General features: G+C 42.1%; 1 protein-coding gene across 1 annotated transcript in view; it reads right to left on the bottom strand.

Annotated features, from left to right (window-relative positions):
* CNOT10 (CCR4-NOT transcription complex subunit 10) overlaps positions 1-6,917 on the bottom strand; it is a 33,148-nt gene extending 26,231 nt beyond the window's left edge. The window contains exons 1-2 of the mRNA XM_082298587.1: positions 6,716-6,917; positions 1,036-1,127 (exon numbers count right to left, since the gene is read on the bottom strand). Coding sequence (XP_082154713.1) covers positions 1,036-1,127; positions 6,716-6,737 — 114 coding nt within the window. The 5' untranslated portion in view covers positions 6,738-6,917. The remainder of the gene's footprint in view (positions 1-1,035; positions 1,128-6,715) is intronic.
* Between the last annotated feature and the right edge of the window lie 10,719 nt (positions 6,918-17,636).

Here is a 17,636-nt window from a genome sequence, read left to right as displayed (position 1 = left end):
ACATTACAAGACAAACCAGATACACTAGACCAGTAATGATGAAGTCATTAGCAGATCAAAAGTATTTTAGGCATTCAGATGTGTGGGCAAGGTGGAAAAGAAATTACTCTCTCATGTGTCTTCAGTTCTCAGGATCAAATGCCAACAACAAAAATGTTATTGAAAAAGAGCAGTTGAGCTAGACAGCTTTCAAGAAGACATCGGTGAACAACATCAGCTGTAGTCAGTGTAAGAACCAACAGTGTGCACTCCATGTAACAACATGAGTGAAATATTGAAGCAAGAATCTCAAAAGCCAGAACTTAAATTCTTCCCTGACCTATTTCACAAATTCAAAACTGAATTTAAATCAAGGCTTTTTGGAGACAGAGATACAACAACTGAAAGGAAAAGCAATTACATTTCTTGTCACACCACATAAAATCAGGAGACAATACAAAGAAAGAAAGGAACTGAAAGACCTGGTACCTGAACTTAACACACAAGAAAAAAAATCTTCCAAGAAACACAAAACGAGTAGTAAATACTGCCTATAGGTGTTATGCGTTCAGAAATACGTTCTCATGTAAAGTGACAGAGCATTATACAACACTTCTTTGTGAAAGAATATAGCATGATGCTAAAACACAAAAGGATTTGTTTTGTTGCTGTTTTTTAAATACACGTGGTTCCTTTAAACACTAACACAACATTTTTAGCTTGATGTCAGTAACTCTTCAGAGAGATCATGCATTTCCAACGCTGATGCAGAATAGCAGCCTGCTTCTTCCAATTAACTCATCATATAGCTTTTAAGGTTACTAAGTTTTGAGAATCAAGATTAAAAGTGCTCCTGTTTCAAGTATCCTGTTTAGTCTTCTCGCATCACAGCAGATAGAAAATGCATGTGTTGTCTTTATAACATAACTAGTGCTACTTTTAAACATCCTCTCAATGTATTTGCAACTGTATTAAGAAAACAGGAAAAACAATTACACAAGCCCATTTAGCAGTAATGTGGTAACTAAGAAGTCTCAGAGTTTGACTTTGTCTTACTTGAAAAGCTTGTAATGCACTGCTCGACAACTCCTTTTCCTGATCAGTAATCCCAGAAGTACCCGCTCCTTCATGTTTCTCAGTACCTTGATCTGTAAAGACAGAAGGTTACAACAAAGTTTGCAAGTGTGGTGACAGCTGTGCAGCTTGAAATCTTTGTTTCTTCCAGTTCTCAAGGTCCTCCTGCCAGTAAGTAATTCTCCAGATAACTGTAGCAGTGTCTCTACTACACTATCTATATCCCAAGTTACATCTCCTACCACAATATCCCAAGTTATTCTGTACTCCTAGTGAATTCCTCTCCATAAAATGTAAATTACAGTGCTCACTGAATAACCAAAGTCCCGTAAGTTAACAGACAACCTATACATTTTAGATTTCTCTTTAAAGTTGCAATCATACACTACGATTCTTATTTTGCTCAAAAGTCAGCAGTGAAGGCCATGTATCATAAAATATGTACCACAATGGGTTAGATGAAAACCCACACAAAATCCTGCATACTGCTTCCTAAACAGCAAGGAAGGGATACTCCAGGGTGCAACAAAAGCCAAAGTAAAGACCAGAACTTCCACACAGCTCCCGACTTTTTGGAAGAGTATCTCCCCAAATAAGAGGCTGCAATTGAAACATCATTGTTAATAATCATTGACAGACCTGATATACTTTTTAAAAAACCTCTCTATACTTTTGTATTCTTCAATGTACTCTATCAAATGCTGTCTGGTGACTATATTGCAAGGCACAAGCAAATGCTGACTGTTCACTTTTTCAGCCTCACTCCAAATCTTACAGATCTTCCTTTGAATCACCTCTCTTCCAATTGTGAGCAGGAACAGTTTATTCCCCATCTTCCTCACTTTTATTTTTCCCAGAATCTTCTCCAGTTCTACTATACCCTTTTCCAGATTAAGACAAGAACATGTAGCAACTATGATGGTAGCCCCTTTATGCATTTGTATAACAATGTAATAAGGTTTTGTCTTCAATTTTTTACATAGGAATCGTATCATTTGTTTCAGTCACTATTGAGCATATTTTTCAGAAAGAAGTCTACTAAATCCTTTCGTCATCATGTAATTAAGAATTCAGTGAAGTTGCATGAAAAAGCACAGTACAGACATGCCATGTCAAAGAAGCTGAAAAAAACCCCCACTAAGCCCTTCCTTGTGCTGAACACAAACTACTGAGGAAAAATAAAACAACCCCACAACCACCACACCAGACAGAGTATTTCTAGGAGCATTAATTAATGTGCTGGAACATACTGAAATCATTTCATGTTTTTGAAACGAAGACTTTATAAACCAGCAATGGTTTCCACTTCTGCAGAAGATTATTTCTTGAATTTCACAATGGAAGATCTGCTCTAATATACATTTTGCTATCTTAATAGACTATGTAGGCTTTGTAAACTCAATGTCTGCTTTATCTTCCCTATAATGCAGAGATATAATGCAAACTCTGCTAATTTTGTTTTCACTTTGAACAAATGAAAACACTTAGGTGTGAGCTCCTGGCAAAATCCATTCCCCATGATCACCAATATATCTGGATCTTCTACTACTGACCATGAAAATTTACAAATATAGGACAAACAACAGTCATAAGGGACAGTCAAACCTCAGAAGATTCATCAGTTAACATCCTCAGTAAGAACAAAACAGACTTATTAATCTATTAAGTTTGTGCCTGTTGCTGGGAAATAGTGAGATTCCTTCCCCCTGCAGTAACACTACTGCCCCCTACAATAACACATTTGAGCAAGAATTGTAAATATTTGGTTGTGACTTTCATCCTGCATTAAGATGTCAACAAAGATGAGATTTTAAAACTTCAACAAATCTTACACTCGCAAGAGTAATCCACTGTCATTTAGATAAAATTCAGGGTTCCGCAATTTCAGTACTCTGGAGGGATGGATCCTCAGGGGCCTATACCTGCTATGAAATCTGATTGCATAAGGCATTGATCAATACCACTTGCACTGCCTTGTCCTTGAAAAGGCAAAAGAAAAATTTAAACCACAAAAAAGCTCAGAACATTTTTGATGTGCCAAAGGCTTTCCACAGCAGAAAAGGAAAGAACACGAAGCACCTCTGCTTCAAGCTAAATATAGCGTAGGTCTGATTCCAGCTCTAAACCTTGTGATTATACAGATGAACCGAAAGCTCTCACTCTCCAGGGATCTCTAGAACAGCAGCAAATAAGCAAATGCATCTTCCCTCAAACTTTCACGTTAACAGTGGCATTATCTGCTTTATTTGCTCAGCATGCCTGTCAGATTGTGCTAGTAAAGGTAACCACAGTGCAAAGCCTTGAGACTCTAAAGCTTTTGAAGCTGATAACACTCAGTCTGATCAGGTTCTTCACATACAGAACACTAGCAGAGAGCCATCAACTACCACATGGATTACTGCCTTTGTATGCAGGTTTGTAGGACCAGCGTCTCAAAGGAAGTCTGAATTCTGAAGTAAAATGTCTTCAATGAAGTCACAGATAAACCAGGAGACACTTGACTAAGGTCTGCAATAAAAACTACATTTACAAAGCTTCACTGATGTAATTGCTAAGGAAAAATCAGGACAGGTCTTCAAATTTCCCTGTCTCTCTAAGCTTGTTGGTACATTAAAAAAACACGAACAAACCCAAAACATAAAATGAAACTGGGGACTACATCAAGCAAAACCAGAGCTGTCCCTGTACTCCGATTAACTGCACCTACTACCACTCAGTAAACAAAGCAGGTTTGTGAAACCTGAATTGGAAGCTTATCAAGAAAACAAAACTAAAGTCCAGTGGATGTAGTTCACAGAGTAGCTCCTTCCTTTGAAAAAAAGCCCAACAAAACCAGTTTGGCTACTCTCTACCCTTTTTATACAAACACATCTGAAACTTGTTAAAGACCTAAAAGCCACTCCAGTCTAATGTAATACTGCTATTCTTGTTTAGACTGGGATCTACTGCTTCAGCTGATCTTTGTTATCAAGAGATCCCTCCAAGAGGAGTCACCTGAAAGCTGTCTGGCACAACATACTGAACAGAATTCCCACCAATCCCACTGACATGGCGGTGCAGGGCAAAGTGCTCCTGTTCTCTTGGCTGCAAATGGCTATCCCAGTACTTGCAAATAAAACTGTTACCTCCATGTTCTTTGAAGCATTTGAAAGTGAAACAGGTAGGAAAATTGCTCCCTGGCAAAAGATACAACATGCCACTTGCCCACTTGGGCCCCTGTGACCTTTGGCACTCTTGCAGAAGCACGTGGTGTGGGTAACACATCACACCTGTCACCTCCAACATGCTCCCATCCATGGAGCAGCCAAAATTATCAGCTGAAATATCCAGGGCAGTGCAGATTCTCTACTTCACAAGCGAGAGAACTTGATTTATCTCTGTAACTTGTATTTATTGTTTGTTTAACTTTTCATTTGTCCAACCTTCACGAGTACAGACCAACTCTAAAACTAAAACTTGTGTAGGGTCATGATGAGGGGCAAAAGGGGCAACGTGGAAAAGGATGCAAAAATCAACTGCTCAGATTTTGACCTGGAGAAAGCTGCTGCACTAAGTTGGAAGTTAAAGAAGCAAGCCAGGAATTATCTTCCTAGCTATCGATCCTGGGGCTGAGCAGCAGAAACACTACGTCACGGAGGCTGGTTTGCTTTGTACAAGCAGGAAGATGCTCTTGCTGGAGAAGGTACATCATGGTGGACAGCAGAACTTCAGGAAAACTGGCTCTATGAGAGGAGAATTGTCACCTGAAAAGAAAGATTGCTCTCCTTGTGGGCTTGCTGCCAGAATTTCATAAAAGCAGCAAGAAGTCACATCTTCCACATACACGTACCTGAAGACACCTGAGAGCGACTACAATCATTATCCTTCTCATACCTGCTCTCTGTTTCTCCAAGGACTGCTGTTCCTGAGCTCTCTTGTTCTTACACCCTGCAAATTAGATCTTGCATGAACTGTGCTGTTAAACACCAGAGCATCTCTGGAAATATTTTTCATTTCCAAACTGTACAGGCAGAGGGAAAATCTCTTTCTTGAAAGGAGAGGAATCTATCACGTGACTCTTGCTCCAAAAGAATTTTGAAGGGTATGAAGCCCAGGCAGTGTCCAGCCATTACAAGGTAACAGTTTGTGGCACCAAGACTTACATTTTAATTTTTGTAGGAAGCCCTTCACTACCAGTATAGGTATAATAGGCTTCTTTGCTGTGCAATGAAAAGCAAACACTTCTCAATGGAAAGCTACCTCTAGCTCCCTGCTATGCGCAAGTGCAGCATGTAGAATATCTTGCCATAGCTCACATCTTTGATTCATTTGGCACAGACTTTTAAGAAAGTAAAACTGAAAAGTTCCATCAACACTTCAAAGAACATCAACAAAAAATATTAAAAACTTGATGCCAATTTTTTTTCTTGTAGCTTAGCAGTCACTTACAGTTCTTATAAATAAAGACATGATAGTTTAGTAAACATTACTCAGTACAGTACACTTATTTTTCCTGTATTTTTTTCCAGGTACTGAGGCATTTCACATTTAGCATCCAGAGAAAAAAAATTGCTTAAGGTGATTTTAAATAATGCTCCCACCACATAAAAACAACTAGAAAAAAAGGTGACCAGAAACAGGACCTGAGGGAACGGCATGAAGCTGTGTAGGGGAGGTTTAGGTTGGATATTAGGAAAAGGTTCTTCATTCAGAGGGTGTTTGGGCACTGGGATGGGTTCCCCACTTGGCACCAAGCCTGACAGAGTTCAAGAAATGAAAAACTCTCACAGGCACATGGTGTGATTCTTAGAAATGTCCTGTGTAGGGCCAGGAACTGGAATTTGCTAATCTTTATTGGTCCCTTCCAACACGGGATATCCTACACTTCTATTAAGTAGAATTATACAATTCCGTAAGTAAGCCTTTCCTCCACATTGTCCTCTTCTCCTTCCCCCGCGAGCTGCCACCTGATGGAATGACCTTTCCTGCAATGAAGACTTCTTGCACGATGGGGAGTTGTACAGGAGGTGGACAACCAGCAGTTCATCAGTGCTACACAGCAACTGCATTTGAGATTTATTCTGTCTGTTTACCAGAATACAGCTTATTTTTTAGTCTCAGTGATTTCTCTCTGCAGTGTCTTTCCAGGCCCGAGTTCAGTGAGGACCCACTCATCCTCTGAAACCAAAGCAGCACTCCTGCGGAAATCAGTCTGAACTCCAGCGACTAAGCAGCACCACCAAGAGTTATAACCTCCCTCATACCTTCTGCATGCCCCAGTTTAACAAATTAACCCAGAAGTTCGACTTTTGTAGATGTTATCAAGCTCTAGGAGACACCCCCCCCCCCCCCCCCAGTACGTCCATAGGGCCCTCCCCACCGAGCCCTTCCCGGCCAGGAAGGGGCAACAGCTCAGCGCCGCTTGCCGAGGGCACAGAGGGCCCCGTCCGCACCCGGCCCAGCCGGTGACCCGGCAGGTGCCACAGGGGCCCTCACAGCAGCCCCCGCGCCCGCCGGACAGGGGGGCACTACCTCCCCGGCGGACGGACACGGCACACAGCAGGGCAGGCGGCCGTTCCTCCCGGCGCTCACCGCCACCCGCGCGGGCGCGTGTCCCTCCGCGCCGGGAGGCGCAGTCCCGGGGCGGGCACGGCGGGGCCGCGGCCTCCCCGTCCGCACTCACCCGCAGCCTTGTCCGCCGCCATCTCCGCCTCGGACGCAGCTCCGCGCGGGACCGCGCAGCCCGAGCGCGCCGGTAGTTGCCGAGAGTCCCCCGCGCGCTGCGCTACGCCACAGGCGCTGCCCGACGGCCGCCACCAACCGGCCGCTGCCCCCGGCACTACTTTGCCGCCGCCGCCACCGCCGCTGCCCTGCGCGCGCCGGACCCGCCCCGCCGGTGCGCCGCCCGCCCCGATTCGCCCGCCGCTTCCGGGTTCCCGGCGCGCCCGCGACGTCCGGTCGTTGCCGGGGTACCGCGGATGTGACGCCAGGACGCCGCGGGGGGCAGGGGCAGGTGAGCGGGGCGGGGTCGCCATGCTGCCGTGTGAGGGTCGGGCGGGCGGTCCTGCCCGGTCCTCCTGCGGCACGGAGCTCACTGGCAGCTGCCGGCCGCTGTCTCGAACGGGTTTTGTCCGTTCTGCCTCTTTCAGACGTGCCAGCCCTTATCAATGTGTGTAAATAACGAAAGGTGGGGTGCTAAGAGGATGGAACCAGGCTCTGTTCGGTGGTGCCACCCAGTAGGACGAGAGGCAACGGGCAGAAACGCATCCATGGAAAGTTTCACCTGAATATGGAGATGAACTTCGTTACTGTGCAGGTGACCAAGCACTGGAACAGGTTGCCCAGAGAGGGTGTGGAGTCTCCCTCACTGGAGATATTCAAGAACCAGCTGGACACAATCCTGTGCCATGTGCTCTGGGATGGCTCTGCTCGAGCAGGGGGGTTGGAGCAGCTGACCCCACTGTGGTCCCAACCTGACGCATTATGTGATCCTCTCCGGAGCAATAGTGGTGACCTGGAGGCTTCCCTTCAATACGTTCTGTAGTTTATGAGGATTATCAGGCCTCAGACCGTCTCTCTAAAGTGTTGTTAAGGTGCTTCTCACCATACTAATTAATGGCGATAAATGCCCGAAGCAGGTTTGCTGCTTGCATCCCGCATTCGTTCCTAAGTGGCTGTTTGGGCACTGGAGACCCGAAGCCTGGGCAGAGGGACAAAACCCTCATCAGACTGAAGACCCTAATTAGTCTTTGTTATGGTCATCATTATATTTCTCATTAACGTAATAGGCCCATTGGGATAAATGGCACTGGCATAGTCATGAATACTAAAGATTCTTAAATGTTTTGTGTCCAGTTCCAGGCCCCTCAATTCCAGAAGGACATAAAGGTGCTGGAGTGGGTCCAGAGAACGGCAGCGAAGCTAGTGAAGGGTCTAAGGGATAATGAGGAGCGGCTGAGGGATTGTTTAGCCTGGAGAAAAGGAGGCTCAGGGGTGACCTTGTCACTCTCTGCAAGTGCCTGAAAGGAGGGCATAGTGAGGTGAAGGTCAGGTTCTTTTCCTGGGCAGCCAGTGACAGGACAAGAGGACATAGCCTCAAGCTGTGCCGGGGGAGGTCGGGCATCCTTCATGGAAAGAGCAATTAAACATTAGAATGGATTGCCTAGGGAGGTGGTGGAGTCGCCCCTGGAGGTGTTTAAGGAAAGACTGGACATGGCACTCAGTGCCATGGTCTGGCTGACACAGTGGTGTTTGGTCATAGGCTGGACTCCACCTCAGAGGGCTTTTCCAACCTAATGGATTCTGTGATTGTGTGATTACTTGGATCTGCTATACATAGTATTTAAGTATTCACCTTTGCTAAGATGTATCTTGGTAGGCTCAGCAGCCACTTCTTGTTCTGTCTCTCGGGCATGGACTCTGGGGATGAGTGCAGAGGAGCCAGATAGGGAGTTCTCTTTCAAACCCTCATAGTTATACAGTGGGAGGTGGGATGAGGTTAGAAGGCACCCCAGAGGTGTCTCACCTCAAGCACCAAAAGGCTCCCTGTGTCTCCATCCCTTAAAGTCAAGCTCCAGAGACACAGCGTCAGTTACCCTTCATTGCCATCTCTGATGTGCACTGTGTGCTTCTTCCGTGTCACTGTGGGGCTCCTGTCAGACACTGCTTCCACAGTGATAGTCAACAGTTATCTGTTGATATGGGAACACTGCTATTATTTCTCCAGACATGGTTCTCCAAGATTTCCCCCTCCCCCACTCCTTCCTAATTTATTCCTGTTAAACATCACCTTGTTTTCCTACTTGTGACAGCAAGTGTAGATACACTCAGTTCTGATTAAGAGATTTTAGCTTGTACGGTTTTTGCCTTGTTGCCAGCAGGCAACACTTGTCAAGAGAGCCCAGAGTGTCTCACGCACACTGCACCTATGGCATGCCTCTTGCACGTTAGAGAAAGGTTTAAGGAGGAAATTTGTCCTTGGGGAAGTCAACAGCAAAAGGGATTTAGTGGAAGTAGGATTTCTTAGCAGTCTTCTTGCAGTGGCCTCCAGCAACAGTGTTCTCCCTAACTTTGCTGTCAGGCACCTCAGAGAGGTCGGGTTTGTAGGTAAGGAAAGATTTAACACAGGGATACAGTTGGGAAGAAACACCCTTTAACACATACCAGCTCTGAACAGCTTTAAAACAGCTTTTATTGAGCCAGGCCCTGTAACGTAAGGGATTCTGAAAATGATCATATTATTTCAGGAATTTGAAGAGCAGGATGATTCTTTCTGTTTTGTAATTGAAGTTCTGAATATTCCAAATTATGTCTAATAACTTACTATTTATCACCTCTTCTCCAATTCATCTTCACTCAACTCTGATCTTCAGAATTTCTTTTAGACACATATATGAAAGAATCACACAATCCTTATTCTTAAATACCTTGTTCCAAGTCTCTGGATTTGTTGTATCTTCTTTTCTAAGAAAGAGCTGTTGGACAAGACCCGTATGTATTTGGAAATATCTGCAAGTAAAGTTGTAAGTAAAGTCCTCCCAATGTGTATATATTTAACAGTGTAATTATTTATTTATGTTGCCATTCTATTTATTTATATGTGCACATATATGTAAAAACCATGCTGTTTTGGTAAGAAATAAAACCTGTAAAGGGAAGAGCACTGTGCTACAAGTGTAACTGCATGTTCTCTCTGATTTTATCAAAACAAGAAAGTCACCAAAAATCTATGCTGAGTGACCAAGCTGGAATGCCTGATGTGGACCTGATGTGGATGTAGGTGTCCCTCTCTCCCAGGCTTGGTCCAGTGTTTATTGCCAGTACCTGAGCAGGAGCCTGCTTGTTCCAGAGCATGTCACATCAGGATGGGCACCGCAGTGAATTTGCTGTTCCCTACTGTAGCTTTTCTTTAACGATCTTGTCAAAACCTATTTAGCTTCAAGTGTGGCAGCCCTGGTATCCAGCTGCTCCTCTTCCACATCATGACATCTAGAGGACAGTAGTAAGAGTTTGCTTTATCCATCATGCCATGATTTTGCCACAGGACTTGCTTACCTGAGGGGTACACAGAGCAAGCTTTGGTATAACTTCCATCATTATTTTGCCATGTTTGTGGCTTGTAGTTCCAAAATAATTTCTCTTTTTCCATTTCTAGGGGACAGACAAAGCAATTTTTGTCAGCTGGCCTTTTTTTCAGTATGGATGATCTTAAAAAGGAACTTAACACAAATAAAATCTCTTCTAATTAATACTTAATTGCTTGTGTGTGTTGAGGTTACTGAAGGAAAGGAAGAGACCTTCCCTTTATTACAATTCAAGCACACAGTTATGCAATCAAAAATGTTGACATTTTTCCTTCAAAAATATTGTGGTAGCATCACAACTTTCCTCTAAGGACAGAGGAGCAGGTTTCTTGCATAATTGTTTCTTATATTACACAATTGTTTCTATGTTATACAAGTTTCTTGTATAATTTGCATTCTGCTTGGGATCTCTGGTCTCAGGGAGGCAGGCACGCCATCTGCTGTGGAAGATACAGAATAAAATCAAATACCATTTGGCAGAATAAAAAAGTGTGGGGGGAAAAAAACCAAACCCTACTCCTAAAAAATCACCTGTCCTGGAATTTTGGTTTATCAGGAGAGAAATGACCACAATTCAGGCTTTTAAAACAAATCTCATTCTGAAGAAAACAAACATGGTACAGCAATGGGCAGATTTTCTAGGTTTCTTTAGCCCATTTCTAAGCTAAATCATTAGAAGCCCAAAGGAGCCAACTGTAATTTGTAATTTCAAGGAGAGTGGGGGAAATTTCAGGAGGAATAAGACCTATCTGCTCTCAGATAGAGTAGTCCCAGTGTCTCACTCCCGCCTTGTACAGTACCTTCCCTTAGCAGACTAGATAAGTAGAAGTAGGCCAGGGTTTTCTCTCTGATTTGGCCTCACAAAGCAAACTTTTCAAGGCTCTATTTTAAGTCCTTGGAGACCTAAACCCAGCAATACAGCAATCTCCTACCTGGCCTTGCAGCCGTAATGAGATGTAGATAACCTCTCCACTGATCATACCAGCAAGACCTGGCTAGCAGAGGAGAAAATCAGGATTTGTGGCATCCCCAATCACTGCCAGACTATGGAAGAGAGAGAAGAGTATGGCCAGCTCCAAAGGGAACTGTGGAGGTTACAATTCTTTTGCCAGATTCCACAGTATGGAAATCTCAGCGGCACTTTGTTTGCCTAGTATATTCCAAAAGAGTATTTAATAGAAGAAATGCTTTCTGTGTTATTAATAGAGCTCCCTCTCCACTTAGTTTAATGGCTTTTACCCCCTAGGTGGCACTGTACAGTAAAGCAAGGCATGTTTAAATACAGAATGATCATTAACAGTGAGTCATTAAGGTTGGAAAAGACCTCCAAGATAACCTGTGGCCAAACACCACCAAGTCAACTAAACCACAGCACTTAGTGCCACATCCAGCCGTTTATTGAACATTTCCGGGATGGTGACTCCAGCACCTGGAGCAACAGGTCATTCCAATGTTTGACAACCCTTTCAGTGAAAAAATTCTTCTGATGTCCAACCTGAACCTCCCCTGGTGCAGCTTGAGGCCATTTCCTCTTGCCCTGTCACTGGCTGCCTGGGAGAAGAGGCTGATCTCCACCTGGCTACAGCCTCCTTTCAGATGGTTGCAGAGTGATAAGGTCCCTCCTGAGCCACCTCTTCTCCAGGATAAACATCCCCAGCTTCTTCATCTGCTCCTTATAGGACTTGTACTCCAGACCCTTCACCAGCTTCATTGCCTTTCTCTGGACACACTCCAGCCCTCAATGTCTTTCTTGCAGTGAGATGCCCAAGACTAAACACAGAACTTGAGGTGCCGAGCGCTGCCCTGATCTTGCTGGCTACACTATTTGTTTTACAGGCCAGGATGCCATTGGCTTTCTTGTCCACCTGAGCACATGCTGGCTCATGTTCAGCTGGCTGTCAACCAACACCCCCAGGTACTTTTCTGCTGGGCCAGTGGAGTTCTTGTTTACAGTGAAAACTAGCGTAAGTATGTTGAATGTAGCTATTAGTCTCAGCTTGGTAATCCTCTTTCTCTGTCTCTCAAAGTCAATAAAACATACTGCTGTGAATCTCATATAAATACAGTATTTTTACTTTCAGAGTGCTATGGAATGTATTTTTCTGGAAAATTATTGTGCATTGCATGTATTTGTTCTGTCTGTGCACAGTGAATAAACCAGCAGAGGCTGTGCTTACTTTAACAAGTCATTCAGAGCAGCAGGAGCAGAGTGACAGCTGTAAACTGTAGGGGCTGAGGTTCCTCACATCTCCAGTATATTCTCACACAGAAGTTATTTTGCATCTGGTGGGAATTGGCCCAATACTACACATCATCATCACCTATTTTGAAACTCCCTGACATAAAGCTCTCCCACAAAACTTCCTCGACCATGGGACCTCTAAGAAGCATCAAGTTTCACTTTCACCTGTCTCACCTAGGTATGTTTCACACCAGTCTCCACTATCTACATAAAAACTTCATAGGCAGAAGGAAGCTCTGTAATTTTTCTCACTCCTCCAGTTTCTGAGTGACACTGTTTTACTTGTTTCATATGCTGCTCTTCACTCTGATGCTGGAACATGGTTTGCTTGGTGGCACAGGGGAGGAGAAATAGCCCTTGCCCTCCAGGCACTGTAGCAGTGCCAGGAAAACACCTTGACTACGGCCTTCTTACCCCTTGCTTTCACACAGAAAAAAAAGAGATAAGATATCTTTCTGACGGTGTTTACCACTGTGACAACTTTCTTCACAGTCAAATAGAGATGCTGAACCTGGGAGACAAGCTTAGACAGACAGGACGTCACCACTATTGGGATGTGGAAAGAGAATAAGTGAGTGCAAAACTTCTGAGAGCAAGGGGCTACCATTGAGAAACAGGGAACTGTGGAGCATAAGGGATGTAGAGGAATGACACCACAACATCCTCAATAAATTTCTGTAATTCCATTTTGAGAAGAGGTGCTGTGGTTTTCCTCACATTATAGTACCTGGTAAATAACTCCATCATGTACCTTCTCTTTCCTCATTCAAGATCTCCTCTGATTTTCCTTGTATATGGTATTATGAGTTGTCTCTTCATTTGGCTCTCACAATAGCATCATTATTTTTTTCTGTTAATGGGTTTAAGTCCAGAGATCATCCAAATTGTGCCATGTAAGGCTTTTCTAGGATAAGAAACAAAATAGGATTTTATATAATCTTAATTTTTCTCTTCTGGTGTCATCCAGAAGAAATCTGCACACCCAATTACAATTACTCTGGCAAACAAAGAGGTTGTGGGAAGAGAACTGTTCATGTATCACCATACATTTTGGGTTGTTTACCTTCCTGTAGAGAAGGCTAGCACAAAGATTACAGAACTTTGGTTTCCAGTTCAACTCTCAAATTGACAGACGCACCTTTATTTCAATGAAAGTGTACTAAGGCCTAATCCATAATTTGCAGAGGGGCAAAATTTCCAGTGTTACCCAGTTAGTAGTAAAAGATCTCTAAAACATTTTGTGATTACATCAGTGCCTTCTAGTGCAAGCAGGAATTGATTTATTCATAACGGGAGGATGTCTCCATGACATATGTGTTTATGTCCAATGTGTCAAGCACTACTTTATGTCCTTCTACATTACAGAGCCTTGACCCTTTTTGAGATGCAGAACTAGAAAACAAACGTACCTGTGTTGAAACAAAAGCTTTGAGGAAACGTCGGTTCTTCCAGGCCAGCCTTAAGGATTCTTCCTGTGCTGATATGCACACTTTGTAGGAAAAGTCTAATACTGAATGTCTTTGGTTTGCAACAGCTAGGAGGCTGGAGCTTATCAGGAAATTATGTTACGTCTCCAGGCACTGAAAAAGTAAATTCTTACTAATGACTTGTTTATTGTAGTTGTTATTCTCAGCATTTCTTCAGACATTCAGGAATAGATTATTTCTCTCTTGAGAAGTATAAAGCAAATTTTTGCACTAAAGATACAAATTATTTTGCTGATAGAGCCTGCATGAGATGGTGCAAAAGCCAAAAAAATGCGTTCAGTACAGTTTTTCTACCTTCACAGTGTGTAGTAGAATTTTTATGTATGTTCTCATTATTCTTCCTTAATTTTTTAAACTCTCACAGGCATTTGAGTAAATTTAAAGTATTTTTTCCTACAAAACTTTTAGGAACTTAGAAACATAAGACCGTCACACAATTTGTTGAAAGACGTTAAGTTTATAGTGATGGAGTTGTTTTTTTAAGAAATAGGAGGAGGTTTTACCTATTATTTGCCCAAAATTGTAGGCCTCTGTAAAACTTGCATCTAAATGCCTTCATACTGCACATATGCAGATCATACAGAGATATCCCATTTTTTTGTTTGTTTGTTGTGAAGACCAAGAGGAAATACGCTGTTGGCAGCTACCATTGTTCTCTGTGTGAGTCTGTGAGGTTCTGAGTCAGTCTCCAGTTCAAATCAAAACCTCAGGTTTTAATGATACATCATTAAATACAAAGGGTTTTTAAATTAAATTTTAACTTGCTGTGTTCCATCCCAGGAATAAAATACTGCATGTGATCCTGAATGAATGCAGGACAAAAATCCTAACCCATATGTTTTCTTTATTTAGGAAGATTAATGTAGACTTTATTTCATTTCAATAATTCATGTTGACTCTTGAAGTTCCAAATATATTTGACTGTAATAGTAATTTTAGCTATTTTAGCTTCTTTCTATCTGTCCTTCCTGCCTCATCTAAGTCAGTTGTAAATGCATGGGGCTTCAAAGTAAGGAGGAAAAAAGCATAATGAAAATAGTCAATGTGCTCCAAAATGTTAAAAAGATGGAAAACTATTTAAAGAACAAAACATGTCTCAGGAGCTCAAGAATCACTGTGGACTGACATATGGTAATCATATGTCAGCATATGCCTGTGCTGCTTCTCCAGCATATCTCCATTTGCTAAATTCTATTTGTGTCCAAAGTTGTAGCAAGAAGATCAAGTTTCAATGCAGTTAGAAAAATGTACAAGCATGATGATACGTTTAATTTTTAATTTTCTGTAGAACCAATCCTACATATTTTTATTCTTCCTTGTTCCTTTTTCTGATTTCAGAGACTATCCTGACATTATATTTACCCATCTCATCCCGTGCTAAATTCTCAGTATCAAGAAAGATGGGACTAACTCCAAGATTAACAAATATCTCTTTAAGTTGTGGCTGGAAAAAGATTCAAAAGATGCAGTGCATAGAATAGAATAAGAAGAGGGGAAACAGTTTCAGTTTCCTGCTCTAAATCTAGTAATTTAATAACCTAACCACTGAGTCATTGTGTGTATTTGTTTCTGGTTTCCAGAACACAGAAATCCCATTCTGAACCAAAGAAATCTTCCTTTGGAAAATTTTGCTGAAGTTAATGTAATTTTAGTTTCAATTAAATAGAAAGATTATAAAAATTCTGGGAAATTTCAGCTGCAAACTAGCTGTGAGATATGAGCTAACCCCAATTCTCATGTTGTTTCCTAACAAACATTATTTCCTCCATCCCAAAGTTGAGGATAGATGTTTTAGTTTTAGCATACATGTTAAAGCTAATAAACTACATATTTGACTCTTCTGGCTACTAGAAAAGTAGGCTATTGGGAGCTGCAAATAATGTTGACAACAGTGGCAATACTGAATATTGTATATGGGTCTAAGATTTCTTCCATTACTCCAGTGTAAATGAAAAGCATTTTACTTCAGGATACTGCATGATAGGGAAATAGCTTATCACAAGAAAAGATTCTAAGGGTAACACAGTGTTGTTTGAGGTACACAGAAAAAGTAAATGGAGCACGTATTTCCTTTCTATCTGGAAACACACAGTGAAGAATTTCAATTTCCAGTCAGACGGCCAGGGAACGGATTCTCCTCTGAAGATAAACCCAAAATAACTTTGCCAAATGAATGTCTCTGGATTGATACTGCTATACTCCAGATGAGAAATTCCCCCACATTGCTGAGTCTCGAGCATGGATGAACACAGCAGACTGGTGAAGCAATCATTTAATCATTCAGTTCCATTAAATGCGACACAGCATAGCTACATGTGTCAAGAGCTAGAATGAGGCAAGCTACTTTTTACAGGCACAGGTCCTAGGATTAGAAAACCACCACGATTTCTGCCCGAGCATTGTGGCACTGAAATCTCCTGGAGGTTTCTATCATAACCCAGCGCTGTGGTGGTGGTTGAAGAGAGGATGTGCAATGGTAACTGCAGTTTCTGCTTCACTGCATTACCTTGTAACGACATTAGCACATATTTTACATTCTGTGAGGGGAATGCTTCCCTCCTTCTCCCCGCCGCTTAGAAACAGTGAAGAGATGAGATCTGACACTTGAAAATGCTGTAGTGCTGTGACCTCGCCGGGGTATAAGATGGTCTTAGTGGAGGCAGAAAATTCAGATGCCTGAAGTACTTTTGCTTTGTCCAGCTGGTGTCCTACTGTCTACAAAGCTGCTTCCAGACAGCAGTGCTTTGTTATTCACTTGACTTTACTAGCCCTTGTCAGCGTTAATTGGATTTGTGACATGGTCAGATGTTTATTTCTTGATTCTGTTGTCCCTTGCCTTACAGGACACATATGCCAGGGGAAACTACAGAATATCTAGCAAATACTAAACTATGAAGACATACATAGACATGCCGTCCAAGTTTTTAGGAGCTAAAACTTAAGGAAATGGGGGCGTAAAATATTTTTTTCCTCTAATTTATGACAATATTGTCACTCAGCACTGATTTATCATAATAATTAAAGCAGTTATAAAACTTTTTGTTTAAATATATCCAGAGCTCTCTAGACAGTCAAATGTCATTCATTAATGTGGTCATGTATAAATGCCCAACTAAACCTTATTGTAGCGGTATGTTGTTTTGGAGAAGAACGCACATAAATCACATAATCACAAGGTTACACTTCTGGTAAAATCTCTTAGCATATTAAGTATTTGCAAAACATACTCCCTTCATGGAAGGCACTGGCTACAGTCATAATTTTATTATATCTTCCTTTTGTTTTGTATATGAGATTATAATCTCGGGCTGTATAGGAGTTGTTCTACAACTCACGTTCTAAATCTTTGCTACTATTACTGAGGTAGTATTTTGTAAATGTTTTTAAATACAATGAAAAAAGTGTTTATCAAGTTATTGATACCTCTAAATTATTTAAATCAAAAACCAAAAAAAGAAGAGGACTTAATTTACAACTGCTACAAAGAGCATGAGTTTTGGCACCGAATCCCAAAGAAGGTTTTATTCTGAAATGCAGCCTCCCTGCTTACAGAAATTTTGGTTGGATGAGAGGCCCACACGTGGTCTTAGAGAACAGATAAACACACACAGAGTCAGAGACTGAAAATAGTTCATGCCTCAAACACTGATATAAAATTTTGCTCATTATAAAGAAGCTACAGCCGAAGAAGCCTCCCTGAAGAGTGGGACTTTGAACTGAAAGTCAAACTGCTGGTTAGATAAAGGGAAACACATTGTTCAGTCATCTCAGGCTGAGGGAAAGGTTTGCATC

This window comes from Coloeus monedula, assembly GCF_965178545.1.
Source record: "Coloeus monedula genome assembly, chromosome: 1".
NCBI classification, from domain to species: domain Eukaryota; kingdom Metazoa; phylum Chordata; class Aves; order Passeriformes; family Corvidae; genus Coloeus; species Coloeus monedula.
The sequence above is the reverse complement of the archived record's forward strand: the minus strand, read 5'-3'. Positions and strand labels throughout refer to the sequence as shown.